At 48.2% G+C, this 13344-nt stretch overlaps 1 protein-coding gene across 1 annotated transcript in view; it reads right to left on the bottom strand.

The window, feature by feature from the left end:
- Nucleotides 1-1432: 1432 nt before the first annotated feature.
- Nucleotides 1433-13344, bottom strand: part of eipr1 (EARP complex and GARP complex interacting protein 1) — a 34866-nt gene continuing 22954 nt past the window's right edge. The window contains exons 7-9 of the mRNA XM_035408990.1: nucleotides 5142-5309; nucleotides 2649-2816; nucleotides 1433-1681 (exon numbers count right to left, since the gene is read on the bottom strand). Coding sequence (XP_035264881.1) covers nucleotides 1507-1681; nucleotides 2649-2816; nucleotides 5142-5309 — 511 coding nt within the window. The 3' untranslated portion in view covers nucleotides 1433-1506. The remainder of the gene's footprint in view (nucleotides 1682-2648; nucleotides 2817-5141; nucleotides 5310-13344) is intronic.

Genomic DNA, 13344 nt, shown 5'->3' with positions numbered 1-13344 from the left:
GAATCCTAGGAGTCAAGCTGCAATTAAAACTCCCCTGTCATTCGCGTCCGCTCTAATGAAGGCTGGAGCCGTCACATTCACGCATCGTCACGAAAAAAAAAAAAAAACACTGCCGTCTGGAGATCTGGCAGGGGCAAGGAGGAGGAGGGTGGTGGAGTGTGAGTGTGTGTGTGTTTGTGTTTGTGTGAGTGAAGGGGGGGGGGGGGGGGGGTGTTCCACACTGCCTTTCGTCCGTCTTCTCGCCCGTGGACGACCTGTCGACATTCAGGGAAGCTCTTCGCTTTGACAAAAAGTGGCAAAAAAAAAAACAGGTGAATGTTGTCTAAGGGAAACAATATGGCACCACAAATCCGTATGAAATGTTGAGGAAGTGAATCCCTGCATACCCCTCTCCCAATGCCACTTTCCCCAAACATCCCCTCCCCAATCCCCAAAAAAAGAAATAATTTTTAAAAAAACAGCCAGAAATGATTGCTTTTTCATTTCATTTTATTCTTTAATCAGGAAAACAATAACCCTGGGCATCTCATTGTTTTTGTTTTTAAAGGACGTGACACATGAAGCGATTTTTGTAACGAATCCATCCCCCCCCCCACCCCCGCCTCCCCGGCACCCCGCTGTGACACAAACATGCCGTCGAGACTTCCTCCCCCTCTTTGGCTTACTGTACTGGACGTGTGATTCGGCTAATTAAGGGAAAGGCATGTCCGCCATTCGGCTGCCCGCTCCTGGAGACGCCGCAGAGGGGCCGGCTGGAAAGCTGGTTCCTCGCGGCTGAGCGCCGCGCTCGGTGCCGGGGCCAGACGTCAGACCCGAGGGCGAGGCTAGCGGGGGACGGCGGGGGGGGACGGGGCGGGGCCACGGGCCCGAGGGTCGTTTACGGAACGGCAAGCGCCCTCGCCGACCCTCGTCCTCAAAACGTAAACCCGCAATAGGACGAGAAACCAAAAGCAACCGCGTCGGAGCGTTACTGGCGGAAACGCTCCCCTCCTCCTCTGACTCCTCTCTCTCCATCTGCCCTCCTCTCATTAGTGTAGAAAAACCAGACCGGCGTAGGCAAGAATTATCACTCCTCCCTCCTTCCATCCGTCCATCCAGCTATCCTTCCCTCCAACAGACTGAAGGCTATTTTTTTCTTTTCTCTTCCTCCTTTCTTTCCCTCTCATTCTGTTCACTCCATCCACATACCACCCATCCATCACTTTGGAAAGCCCAGCAGGGCACTGGAAGATTTTTTTCCTTCTTCCTCCCCTTTCTCTCTCTCACTCCCTCCCGTCATCCCTCCCTCCCCTCCTCCCTCAGATCCCCGCAGATCAGACACACCAGTGGGGTGCAGGCTCTGATTTTTTTTCTTTTTTTCCGCCTTTCCCTCCCTCCCTCAGATCCCCGTAGATCAGACAAAACAGCAGCACACGGGCAGGGGGTTGGGGTTGGGGGTTGGGGGTTTGGGGGGTGTGGTGTTGGTGTTGGGGGTGGGGGTTGGGGGTGGGGGTCCTGTTCCGGCTCCTACAGCAGGATGCGGTATTTGAGAGCGCGGGGCACCCTGTTGATGACCAGCCGCCCGTCGTAGCTGAGCGAGGCGAAGAGCCAGGGGTCGGCCGAGGACCACTCCACCGCGTACACGCTGTCCTCGTGCTCCTCGTAGGTGGCGATGATGCTGTCCTGGAGGGGCTCCTTGCACCTGAGAGGGGGGAAAGGGGAGGGCCTCAGAAAACGCGCGCGTTCGGAACGCGGCACCTTCACGCGGCCTCTCTCCGAGGTCCGCCCACGATTCGGCAACCTCATTCGCTCCAGCCTATCCAGAGGAACGCGTTCTGTCATGCGTAGTGTGTTCAAATTTTGCTTTTATCCAACATTTTTTCCCCACCAATGAAAGCTTGGCTGCATGTATCAAGAATCAGATAAAAATCCACATTGTAGAGACCAGCAACCTGGTACAGAACATCCAAACACTCAATGAATCAACATTTATATTGCACAGCAATGTTTATGATTAAATCACCAAATTACCACACTAGGCTTAAGTGAACATTGTCCAGTGTAATTAAATGTCAAAATTAATAATGGGCTTATCAAAGCAACTGGAACAACCCATTAAAGCCAACTGAAAGTTATTCTTAATAAACAATTGAGCTGAAATAAAAACTAAACATTCAAAAAAGTTGTCTTTGTTGAATGTTTATGTTTAATTTATTAGTACAGGCTAAATGATAATTTTTAGAGAAGCTACTAATGACATTTAAGTGAACGACCATGAACACTGGCCGTGCATGGGGCACACAGGTTCTATGGACTAAGCAGATTGTCTAGTATTAATGGAATGAAGTTCCGTTCACCAATCTAAAGACTACGAATCTTAAGAATATTCAAGAAAAGGCACGTCGGTAAATGCTTAGACAATAGATGTTCTGTTCTCAACGGCACCTCTTCAACAGCATTTATAAAGTGGAACACAGGACTGGAATCTCTCTCTATTAGGAAGCAGAGAGGATGGAGGGAAAACAGCAGCTGACCATCTGGCTAGTCTACTGCTTCCTCTTAATGTCCACCTGCAGTGAAAATAAGCATTTTGAAAGCTGCCTCTGGACTAGCGTGAAAGTGAGAAGCTGAAAGAGAAGAGTGCGCGGGAAAGGACGACGCCTCCCTACTTCTCCTCCTGGCCGTTGTCCTCGGCATCGCTGAGGTCGTCCTCGTCCACCAGGTGGCCGAAGGGCTCGGAGGAGATGGACACCATGTTGGAGAGGATGACCCGGCTGTCGCTGCTGCCCGTCAGCACCAGCTGGTCGTGAGAGTGGTTGTAGCGGACGCTCCACACCCTGAGGACGGCGGTGGAAAGAGGGGGTGAGTCTCCCGAGCAGCTCGGGCGGTGCGGACGCTCGCAGGGAGCACGGGCCCCTGTATCCAAGGTGTCTCAGGTTTCGGTCCGGACTTTAGTCGACCAGGTTACCTCACGTTACCGCCTCGTCAGCCCCTCCCAACAATGCACCACGTGTGCACAGGCTACCGGACACCATCAGAGAGAGACGCAACTCTCCTTGGATGACTCTAGCTTTCTGTCAGTGATGTGTGGTCTGCAATGTGGAAAAAAAGTCCCTGGCTGGTAGGCGAACGAATCAGAGGAGTGCCTGCAGACTAGATTAGCCACTTCTCCTCATTGGAGAGAAAAGTGGGGGGAAATTGTTTTAAAAAAGCTAAACAAAGACAGTGAAGCTCTACGACGAACAGAACAATGGGTGGGAAACAGCCATGTGTAACTCACAAGGCTTCTTAACCAATCAACCAAATAACCAATCAGACGACTTCCTACAGCGCTTCGTAGCAACACAACTATGCCTGCTGACTGACAACTAGGGTCCCGTGTTTTTGCAGACTGGGTGGCGTGTTCTGCCATTCTATACGTTGGTGGGATGGTGCCCATGCAGCCTCCTCATCAAGCCACCTGTATTGCAGTCATTAGCAATCACGCTACAGCAGTACCTGAATCATCTCAAGTACAGATTTTATGATTACTAATTACGCTAACCACAATTAAACCACATGTTGGTTCAGGGAGCACCACCTTTGGCTACTGATACATATTTATCCATTTTCTTCATCAGAATTCACCAGTACCAGTATTCAATTTGTCACCTCTGACAAAACTGTATTGCAATTTAAATGCAACATTCTATATTTAAAAAAGGGGACTTAATGTACTGTATTCACTTTTAACACTACCATGTCATGTACCCACTTCTGCTGTGAACTGACTTTTCACTCTAACACCTGCAGCATGTAAAAAAAAAAACTGTACCCGTCTGAATAAGGTTTACTGAGCCCTACATGTATTTTCTGAGAGGTCTTCACTACTTGCAGCATTCTCACCATCTTTGGGCGAAGGTGGAACATTTGTCCAGCAGCACCGAGCTCATTATGACGAGCGCCTGAACACAGCCAATTACCTCGCTTTGAGCTCCACCGCAGAGGCAGAGACACGGAGCGAATTTCAGCTGAGCTGCAGCCATTCGGACCCACCCGCCAAAAGCACAGGGCGCTACAGGCAACAGACGAGCAGGACCGTGGCCCCCGCAGACCAGTAACTGCAGGTTACAACGAACTCTGATTCATTTCAACTACGCATTGACAAATACTGTCAGAGAATGTTAAGTAAATATAACTGTTCTAACCATTTTGGGTTTATGGAGATTCATACACACAGTCCTAGAGAATGAGATGAAGTCCGCCCCCCCTCCCCCTCACTGATGAGGCTGGTGTCCTGACAGGCCGTGCCACTTTAGGCAGCAATCCATGTCCCAGGGAAGGGATTGGAGGATAACCGCGCTGACAGAAAGTCTGGCTCGGTGAACCCCTCCGCCTGCTTCCCCCTTTAATCCGCTTCCCAAAAAACGATTCCCTAATACCTCCGTCCCTGTCGGAGGAGGGGTGGGGGGATGGGGGGGGGGCGGGGAGGGGTGGACGGGCGGCACATCCCGCACTGTACAGAATAAAAAGCCCCCCCCCCCCCAAAAAAAGTGCCATTGTCTCGTGGCTGTAATTTCATATCTAAATGGGATCAGATCAGGGGGCTGTGTCGATTCGCGCTCTGTCCCGTCGGTTGACATCCCGAGCCGGAGACGTTATCACGCGGCGCACGGTGCTGCGCCGGGTCTCCGTCGAGGTGCCGCCGCGCCTCCCGCTCCGTGCCGTTATCTATTCTGCGCACGCGTGCACTTTGGGGGGGGGGGGGGGGGGGGAGGCGAGCGGGTGAGCGGCCGGTTCACAATGAGGCTTCGAACACTGCAGCGTGCGCGGGCGGACGCATGCGCGAGATGCACCCGCAGGGTACGCGCGTACGTGCATGCAGGAATGCATGCGGGCACATATGCATGTGTACGCATGCATATATGCATGCATACACACACACACAGTAAACTGGGGGAGGGCATTGAACCTTTGACCTCTCTCCTTAGAGGCAGGAGCCCCATTGGGACATGCGTTTGCATCGGCGTGTGTGTGTGTACATGCGTGTTTGTGTGCGTGTTCATGTGAATGTGTGTGTGTGTGTGTGTGTTTGTGTGTGCATGCGTGTGTATGCGTGCATGTATGCCGGTGTGCGTGTGTGTGTGTAGTCAGTGGGCAGGGTCACATGACACAGCACTCACCAATGGGAGTGCTCTTCCAGGGTCTTCACCGGTTCGCCGATATTCCTCACGTCCCAGAACTTGACTTTGCAGTCGTCCCCACAGCTGGCCAGGTAGTACTGCTTGTTGGGATTGAAGTCCAGGTCCCGCACCAGCTGCCCGTGAGCGTTCTCGATGCAGTAGATCTGACTGCAGAGCAGGGAGGCAGGGAAGCACCACAGTAAGAGCAATGATAATAGCCTAGTGCTTTCACAGCAGTGCCTCGGTGGTCAGCCGCGAACGCGTCCGCGGCCCTCGTCCCGCACTCTTCCTCGAGCAGTATGAACTGCAGAGCCGAGATCAGCGACGGCGAATTGCCGAGATCAGCGACGGTGAAGGGTCGAGACCAGTGACGGGAAGAGTCCAGATCAGCGACAACGACGAGCCGAGATCGATGATGGTGAAGAGCCTAGAGAAGCTACGGTGAAGGACAGAGATCAGCGACGGTGAAGAGCCGAGATCAGCGACGGTGAAGAGCCCAGATCAGCGACAAAGAAGAGCCGAGATCAGCAATGGTGAAGAGCCTAGAGAAGCTACGGTGAAGGACCAAGATCAGCGACGGCGAAGAGCCGAGATCAGCGACGGCAAACGCCTGAGCAAAAGACCTCCCCCTCCGAAAAAAAAAGGCAATCAGGGCTTAGAAGAGCGCCGAGGTTCATAGACCGTGATCTCGGTGCTCCGCGGGATCCTTTCGCCTGCCTTCTATCAGACACCGCGCTGCCTGCTGATCTCATTACGCAATTAACGCGCCAATTAAAAACCTAATTAAAACCGGAGGTTAAAAAAAGAAAAAAAACATTGAGAAAGTGAGATAACCTAAAAGGGAGTCCGGGGCTCCAGTCGGGTCGGGATTAAATTCCGTTCTCATCGTTCTTCTATCGCGTGGGCACCCGCCACTGGAACCCACACGCTACCCCGCGCGTTCTAAAACCAGCTTCCATAGCTCTCTCGCTTTTCTCTTCTCTCTAACACGTGCTGGCAAAAAGCACTCCAGTAACAGGCATGGGTCAGCACTCCCAACGCACAGCCATTTCAGCCTTGCCAGGTATTGCCGGCAGGTAAAGCATCCTGCAGGTGCAACCAACAAAGCACGGTAACGCGTTTCTAGGAAGACTCTGAGCTTCTGGAGCCGCGATGCGTCACATTCGCCATCTCCCTCACTGAAATGGATGCATGTTTATGTGACGAAAAAAGCTCATCTAATTTAGAGAGAATAGCTGTGGGACGCTAAACGGCTCGCTCAAACGAACGTGGCTTCCCTCCGGAAAGGAGCGACCGACGGCACGACTCCCGCCTCGCTGCGTGACAGCGCCACCTCTGGTCGATCGGGGAACAGCGCCCCCCCGGAGAGCACTGCGGCCGCTCAGCCCAAAAAAAATGCCCTCGATGGGCGGACGTGGCGGCTTCGGGACAAATTAATTTGAGGGGCTTTTTTTTTTTGCACTGCTTCTTTTTGAACCAGAAACACTGAGGGGGGGGGTGTTTCTGTGGGGGGGGGGGAGGAGCTTCTAGACCTGTTGATGTAGCTGTGCTACCAGACCGCGACTGCAGCATTCCTACGCGGCATCGCTCTGCTCTCCATTCGTATGTAACCACGGCGACCCCTGGCCAGCGGGCGGGTGGGTGAGGGAGGGGGGGGGGCATACTCCACCTTGTCCAAAGGAGCAGGGGAAGAAAAGTAGGGGGGGGGGTGGGGGGGTGGTTTGGGGGTGCGGAGGAAATGGAGCAGGAAATTGTGTTAGTTCCGTGGCTTCCACCCTAAATATGAAATCAGGATCCAGCAAAGCTCCCTATAACACACTCGACAGAGCTTTGCGGATTAAGACCGCCATCTCTGAGCCCCTGGACACAGTCAAACCAAATCTGGAGTCATCCCTCCTTAAAGGCAACAGAAGTTATTACAAGACATCCGTCTCCCCGCTTTAGTGATAAATCACTGTGTGCTGAGGGGGTGGACCGGCTCCTTCTATAAACATTCGCACAAGCCTGTGTTTCTATGACGACTGCTGTGCACGAAATCGTTCCGCTGCTTATCAAAATTAGAACTGAACTCCACAAAGGTGGGTGGAAGGTGCGCCTGCTTGTGTGTTTTGCGCGTGTGCGTGAGTGTGTTTGCGAGCACGTGCGCGATTGCGTGCGCATGAAGCCACAACACACACGAGGGAACGTGAGCAAAAACAGTAGCTTGTGAGATCAGATGTACTAAAATCACTGCACACTTTTAAATAAAGAGAGACATAAGGGTCTGGCCTCAGAGTTTTATGATTATTAGCCAATAATTATGATTATTAGCCAATTGGATAAGTGAACTAGCTGTCTAGAAAACTAAGGCATTGTATTTAAATGTACTTTAGCACAGACTTCAGTAGGTTGCCACATTCAAGTAAGGACTCAGGGACATCATATTATAGGAAATTCTTTTAAAAGGGTTACAAACAAGCCACATAGTTCTATGACAGCCACATAGTTCTAAGGACAACGGACAACTTCATAAACAAATATTGCCCATGGCATCTTTGCTGTACTGCGTCAAAATAAAGCAATATGGCCATCATTTAATTCCACTTCCGCCCAACTGCAGTTTATGGATTGCCTCAATATCAAGGATGAATCCCTGTCTGAGAACATTATGGCAGTTTGTTGGGCATGCAGATTCTTCCTGTGCAACATCTGGAGAATTCAGCCCTCCCTCACCATCTACTCAATCCAAACCTTAGTCCATTATATTACATTACAGGCATTTAGCAGAAGATTTTATCCAGAGTGACTCACACAACTTTAGCATTTTGTACATTGTATCCATTTATACAGCTGGATATCTACTGGAGCAAATCAGGTTCAGTACCTCAGGGGTACAATGGTACTGTCTTAGTTGGGAATCGAACCTGCGACCTTTCAGTTACAAGCCCGACCCATCCAGGCGCTTATCGCGTCCAGTCTGGAAACTCCCTCCTTGTTGGCCTCCCTGCCTCCACCATCAGACCCCTTCATCTCATTCAGAATGCTGCTGATCTACAACTCAGCGACGTCACTCCCCTTCTCATCTCCCTCCACTGGCTACCTATATTGGCTCGGATCAAATTCAAAGCCGTGGTGCTGGCCTATCGGGCAGCTGAAGAGACGGTCTACCTTAAGACCATCAAATCCTATATAGCTGCCTATGGTTCTGTTGCCTCCGGGCATCTGGCACCTCCCCCCTGAATGCCTGCACATCCAGGTCACGTCTCCTGTCTGTTCTGGCCCCCTGGTGGTAGAACGAGCTTCCTACTGCAGTCAGAACAGCAGAAACCCTGCCAATCTCCCGACGCAGACTGAAGACTCACCTCTTCAGTCTGCACCATGGCTCCCCTGACTCCCTTCAGATATCTGTTCTTCCTTTCTTTTTCTTTATCTTTCTATGGATTTCCTTTTGGATAATGTTATATGTGGTATTTTCCTTTGTTACAATACAAATTAATGTTTGTTAGGTTGCAGTTACACTTATTAATTATAAACAGGCCTGATGCCACATGCTTGTATTCTTGGGAGCAACACTAATGTTCCCCACTGTACCTTGCTCTGGATAAGAGTTTCTGCTAAGTGACTGGTGATTGTAACGTACAGAAAACCCAATTTTCTATTTTCCCTGTCACAGAAGCTGGAGGAGGGTAATTCTCTGACAAGGTTTATCTTACTGCACTCTCTCTCTTATTCTCTTGCTCTCTCTCTCTCCTGGTAATTTCAAATTAATGTCTGGGTTGATGTCTTCTTTCTAGTTAATTACAAGTAGTGAGCCTACATTCATTAGTGAGTGCATGGTTTCTATTTGTCATTCTAATTGCCATATCTTGTCTGTTTATTTAATCGACTTTAATAAACTTGTCTTAAACCTGATACAGAGTTGTTTAGGCTTCTTGTTGGATACCAACATTTTGCTGGCCGACTGACCCAACAAAAAATTTGGAGATTTAAACCAAACCTATTATTTTGCATGGTGGATTTTATGGAAAGCTGAAGACGAAGGTGTTTTTCAGGAAAATGTGTGGTGCATTCTGAAAATGCAGGTATATTGATTGAGAACTTCAATTTAGTTTTGAGAGATGTCTGTATTGATTTGCAAAACTTGCAAAGATTAGAAATTTCCTGCGTGAAGACAACAATCAGCTGGGAAACAAATTCACGTTTGGGACAAATGACGTCATAGTTGTTTGATTAGTCTGGTGTGTTCAATTGCTTCCTTAGTGCAGATATAAGAGAGCATTCAGTATCTAGTTTTGATTCTAGCCTTTTGATTGTAATTGTTATTATACGACTTTGACTGGTGTTCATCTGAAGTTTCCGAGTTGGAAAGTCGTATTTCAGCACATGAATGCATACTGCCAATGCAAGTACAAGGAGATGCTGTCTTACGTTTTATCTAACATTACCAACATATGACAGCTTGTCAAAAAAAATGTCTTGCTAGGTAGTACATAGCCACCATAGATAAAGTAAACTAGTAAACTAGACAGTATTTGAGTGCTGAGGTTCTGCTATAGGAACTAAAGGGTGGGTCTGTTGTGGTGACACACACATGCACACACACACACACACACACACACACACAATAATAATAATAACAATAATTACTATTATTGACATTATTTAGTTTAGAAAATTTTGTTCACAAATAAGTTTTTAAAATTATTTAACATTGTTAAATAAATTATACTATTGTACTTATTTGGCTAAAGTTTATCTGACCAACAAACATACAGTACAGTAAGGGAGCTAACATTCAGTATGTCTGGATAGGTGCATAATATTCCATATTTATTTAATAGGCCTAAATGTTTGTATTTTGTATGTGTATTTATTCATTTACCCCCCACCCTTCTACAGTTTGTTGGTTTTCAAAGTCTGTAAGTGTTAATGTTATATGCTGCTAGAAAAATTTAAAGTATTCTATCAATTTAGATCTATCTATCAACATATCCGTTCTGGAGTGTATTCATCAGCTGCTTAAAACATTCATTTAAAAGAGGTCTTCTTCCATGAGACAATGTGTGGGGTTTGCATGTGAAATGATAAAGAATGCATTTAAATGAAAGGAGCTTCCCACAAATATGCATTACAGTACTAAGTGAGTCGAACGAAAAGACAAGTCTAGCTAACATATCTAGCTATGCAGCTAACTTCACCTCTTGTATCTCATTTTTTCGCAAATTGTTGTTGTATTCTCATTACATTCCAAATTTCTCATTACATTTCCAAATGATGTACAAAAGTCAGGTTGTCTGAAACTGCCTGCTGGTTGGCTGATCATAAATTGGGAAATGATTTTAACTAACCAGGAACTTATGAGGAGTTGTTGTTAATAATGTTTTGGAGTAATAGCATGGCTGCCAGTAAACCAAAGATTTTCATTGTAGATTCATGGTTTTTGGTTAATCTATATATAAACTACTAAGGTCACGGCCTCAGTGTCCTGAATGTTAGTTCAGCTATGCTCACAACTCTGATAGAAAGTAAATATGGCTACTATCAATCATGCTTTGGGGTTTGAGTCAATACTCTAACGTAGGAGTTTTTATGCCCCCATTGTCCAGTATAAAAATGTGATTGTCATTGGCTGTTTCCATGTCGCAGGTATGGCAGGGCACTCACCGCGGCAACCGGTCAGTGTGCCCAACTTGTAGAAATCGGTGTTCATTTTTATTTTATATAGCTGCCGGGACACCTGAAAACACAGCTTTTTTTTGCTGTGCCTCGGAATGACATCCCGTTCTGATAAATAGCGGTAATAACTCACACCAAAGGCAATATGCCCTGGCCCCCCTGCTTTGGAGCCGGAGAACCTAAAAGTCGCGATCGCCGGGGAACAGAAGTTACGTCGTTCCACGATGAGAGATGGCGGAGTGAGATACAATTTCGTGCTGGACTCCGGAGGGGCTGTGGGAGGAGGCCTAATGTTGGATTTCGGCGGGGTTACAGTTCCACGATGGGTGCCAGGGAGAAGGCGGGGCCATCGCTGTACAGCTGTGGGAGTGGGGGCTCTTATCGGATTTGAGGGCTGATGGGTCTCGCCCCTTGTGGAACGCCAGTTCAAACCAAGCTTCTGAGTGATTTAAATAAAATAAAAAAATCTGATGGCAGACGTGGCCAGAATCTTAAAATAGTGCATAAACAGAATGGCACTGTTTCTCAGCTCAGCCATTTAACAGCTATGGCTCCTCTGTACATACATACACATGCACAACCGCACACATACATTCACACTCACAAACACACACACACACATACATACAAACGCTCACAAATGCACACACATATACAAAAACCCAGCGCATTTGTAAGACCCCATAGAGGTTTTTGATCGAAAGCATAAAACTCCTCGAAAGATAATTAAATAAACTGAAAGCCCGAGGAAGCTGTTTTGCATTCTTTGCCACGGAGGAAGAAGAAAAAAAACCACAAATGGCGGTATGACGTCAAACGAGCCGACGCCTCCCTTCTCTCTGGGTGTTAAACTATCAGAAATGCTAATGTGTCCTTTCGGCCAGAGGTGTTCTGAATAGCCCGGCTTGGGTTCTTATTATATACAGAGGGCACAGGAGGTTAATAAGGTGCACTTGGGACGCTGTCAGTGAAATGTGACAGACAGCTGGACCGGCTCCAGAGGTCCTCTGGTCACCTGCGTCTTGACCACACCGATGACCTCTTTGCCGTTAAGGACGCCGGCGTGACTAAGCAGGCAAAACTGACACGAAGGTCCTCGGCAGCAGTGCGGTCGAGCATACAAAGCAGCTTCAGGGGAGAGCAGCACAAGGACCGCGGTGGGAGGGATCAAAGAATCAAATATGACGCGACTACCCAGCTAACGTGAAATATTTCAAGAAGATTGTCACATGCTCAACGTTACCACGAGCATGTCGCAATCGCATTTACTTGTAACATCGCTGTTATCATTTAGCCATGAAAAACATCAAGGATACATGTGGATAACATTTTAAGAATTTAAATATTGAAATATGTTGTATCTGGCTTTCCCAATGAAATTAACATGACCGTCCACAATTCAAATTGATTTTTTAACTGAAATAATACAACTGAATAACATTTGCAGTGTTCCTTGTCACTTAATAATAACAGTTTATGGTCATATTTGCATATTGGGGCATTAACTCAACTTTTTGGGAATGAACTGGGAATGGAATATTGTTTGCTATATTTCAAAGCTTCCTTCTCTTCACAAGCTGATCATACTGACATAGGCTTTTGTTGCTGCTGCTTCTAGACAAGCGTGAAGCAGAAACAAGGAAAACACTGTTTTGTGTGCATCGTGGCACAGTACCCAGAGCTTGGGCTGCCCCTTAAGTACAGTACAATACACCTCCTCTTACTTTTCCATTAAGGTAACATGCCAGACGACTTTCCATTGATGGGAAAACATACCTTGTGAATGTCGTGTGGCTTGGAGAAGAAATGTGGATCTATACAGTGCAGAAAAATTGTACAAATAAATAAAACCAAAGGACACAAAGGGAGTTTGGCCCTAAATAGTCTGACAATAGGTTGCCGTGGAGACCCTTAATGATCCAGGCAGCCGAACGGCGGGAGCTGGACCTTTCAGAGAGAGGAAGCCGACGGTACGGGATTGAATCCTGACTGCACGGGTGTTAAATGTAGCTGTGTCAGGCAGCGGCTAATTGGCTACAGCAAAACCCAGGGAGGGAGGGCGGGCGGCATTTCCCCGTGGCGCGCCACCAAAATATCAGCGCGGCCGCCACAACATTTAAAAAATCGGTCAATAACGGGAAATATTTACGAGAGGTGCGTTTGGAGATGGTCATCACCGGTGAACGACCACAGAAGTCCGGGGAACTTTTTCTTCATCTCCAACAATAAAGAAAAAGTGCATGTTCCCCCACCCCCGGTCTGTAATTTCAAACTTCTTCCCCCATGGCTCCCCACCCCCCCCGTCCTAGGTAACGATCGTAATCTCCCGCCAAATTTGCTCTGCGATAGCCTGTAGACTAAAATCAATACTTCGTGCTGCCAGGTGACCTCCAATCCTGGGGGAGACACAGGAGGGCGTAGGACGGCGTGGGTCCCCCATCTTTGTCGTCCCAGGTGAGACCCCTTCAGCGCGTCAGGCATGCGGTTTCTGCCTGCGCCGGCCCCACAGGCGGCACGCTCGCCTGCCGCTGCTCAGCCGCCGAACCGC

This window comes from Anguilla anguilla, chromosome 1 (genome assembly GCF_013347855.1).
Source record: "Anguilla anguilla isolate fAngAng1 chromosome 1, fAngAng1.pri, whole genome shotgun sequence".
Lineage (NCBI taxonomy): Eukaryota > Metazoa > Chordata > Actinopteri > Anguilliformes > Anguillidae > Anguilla > Anguilla anguilla.
The sequence above is the reverse complement of the archived record's forward strand: the minus strand, read 5'-3'. Positions and strand labels throughout refer to the sequence as shown.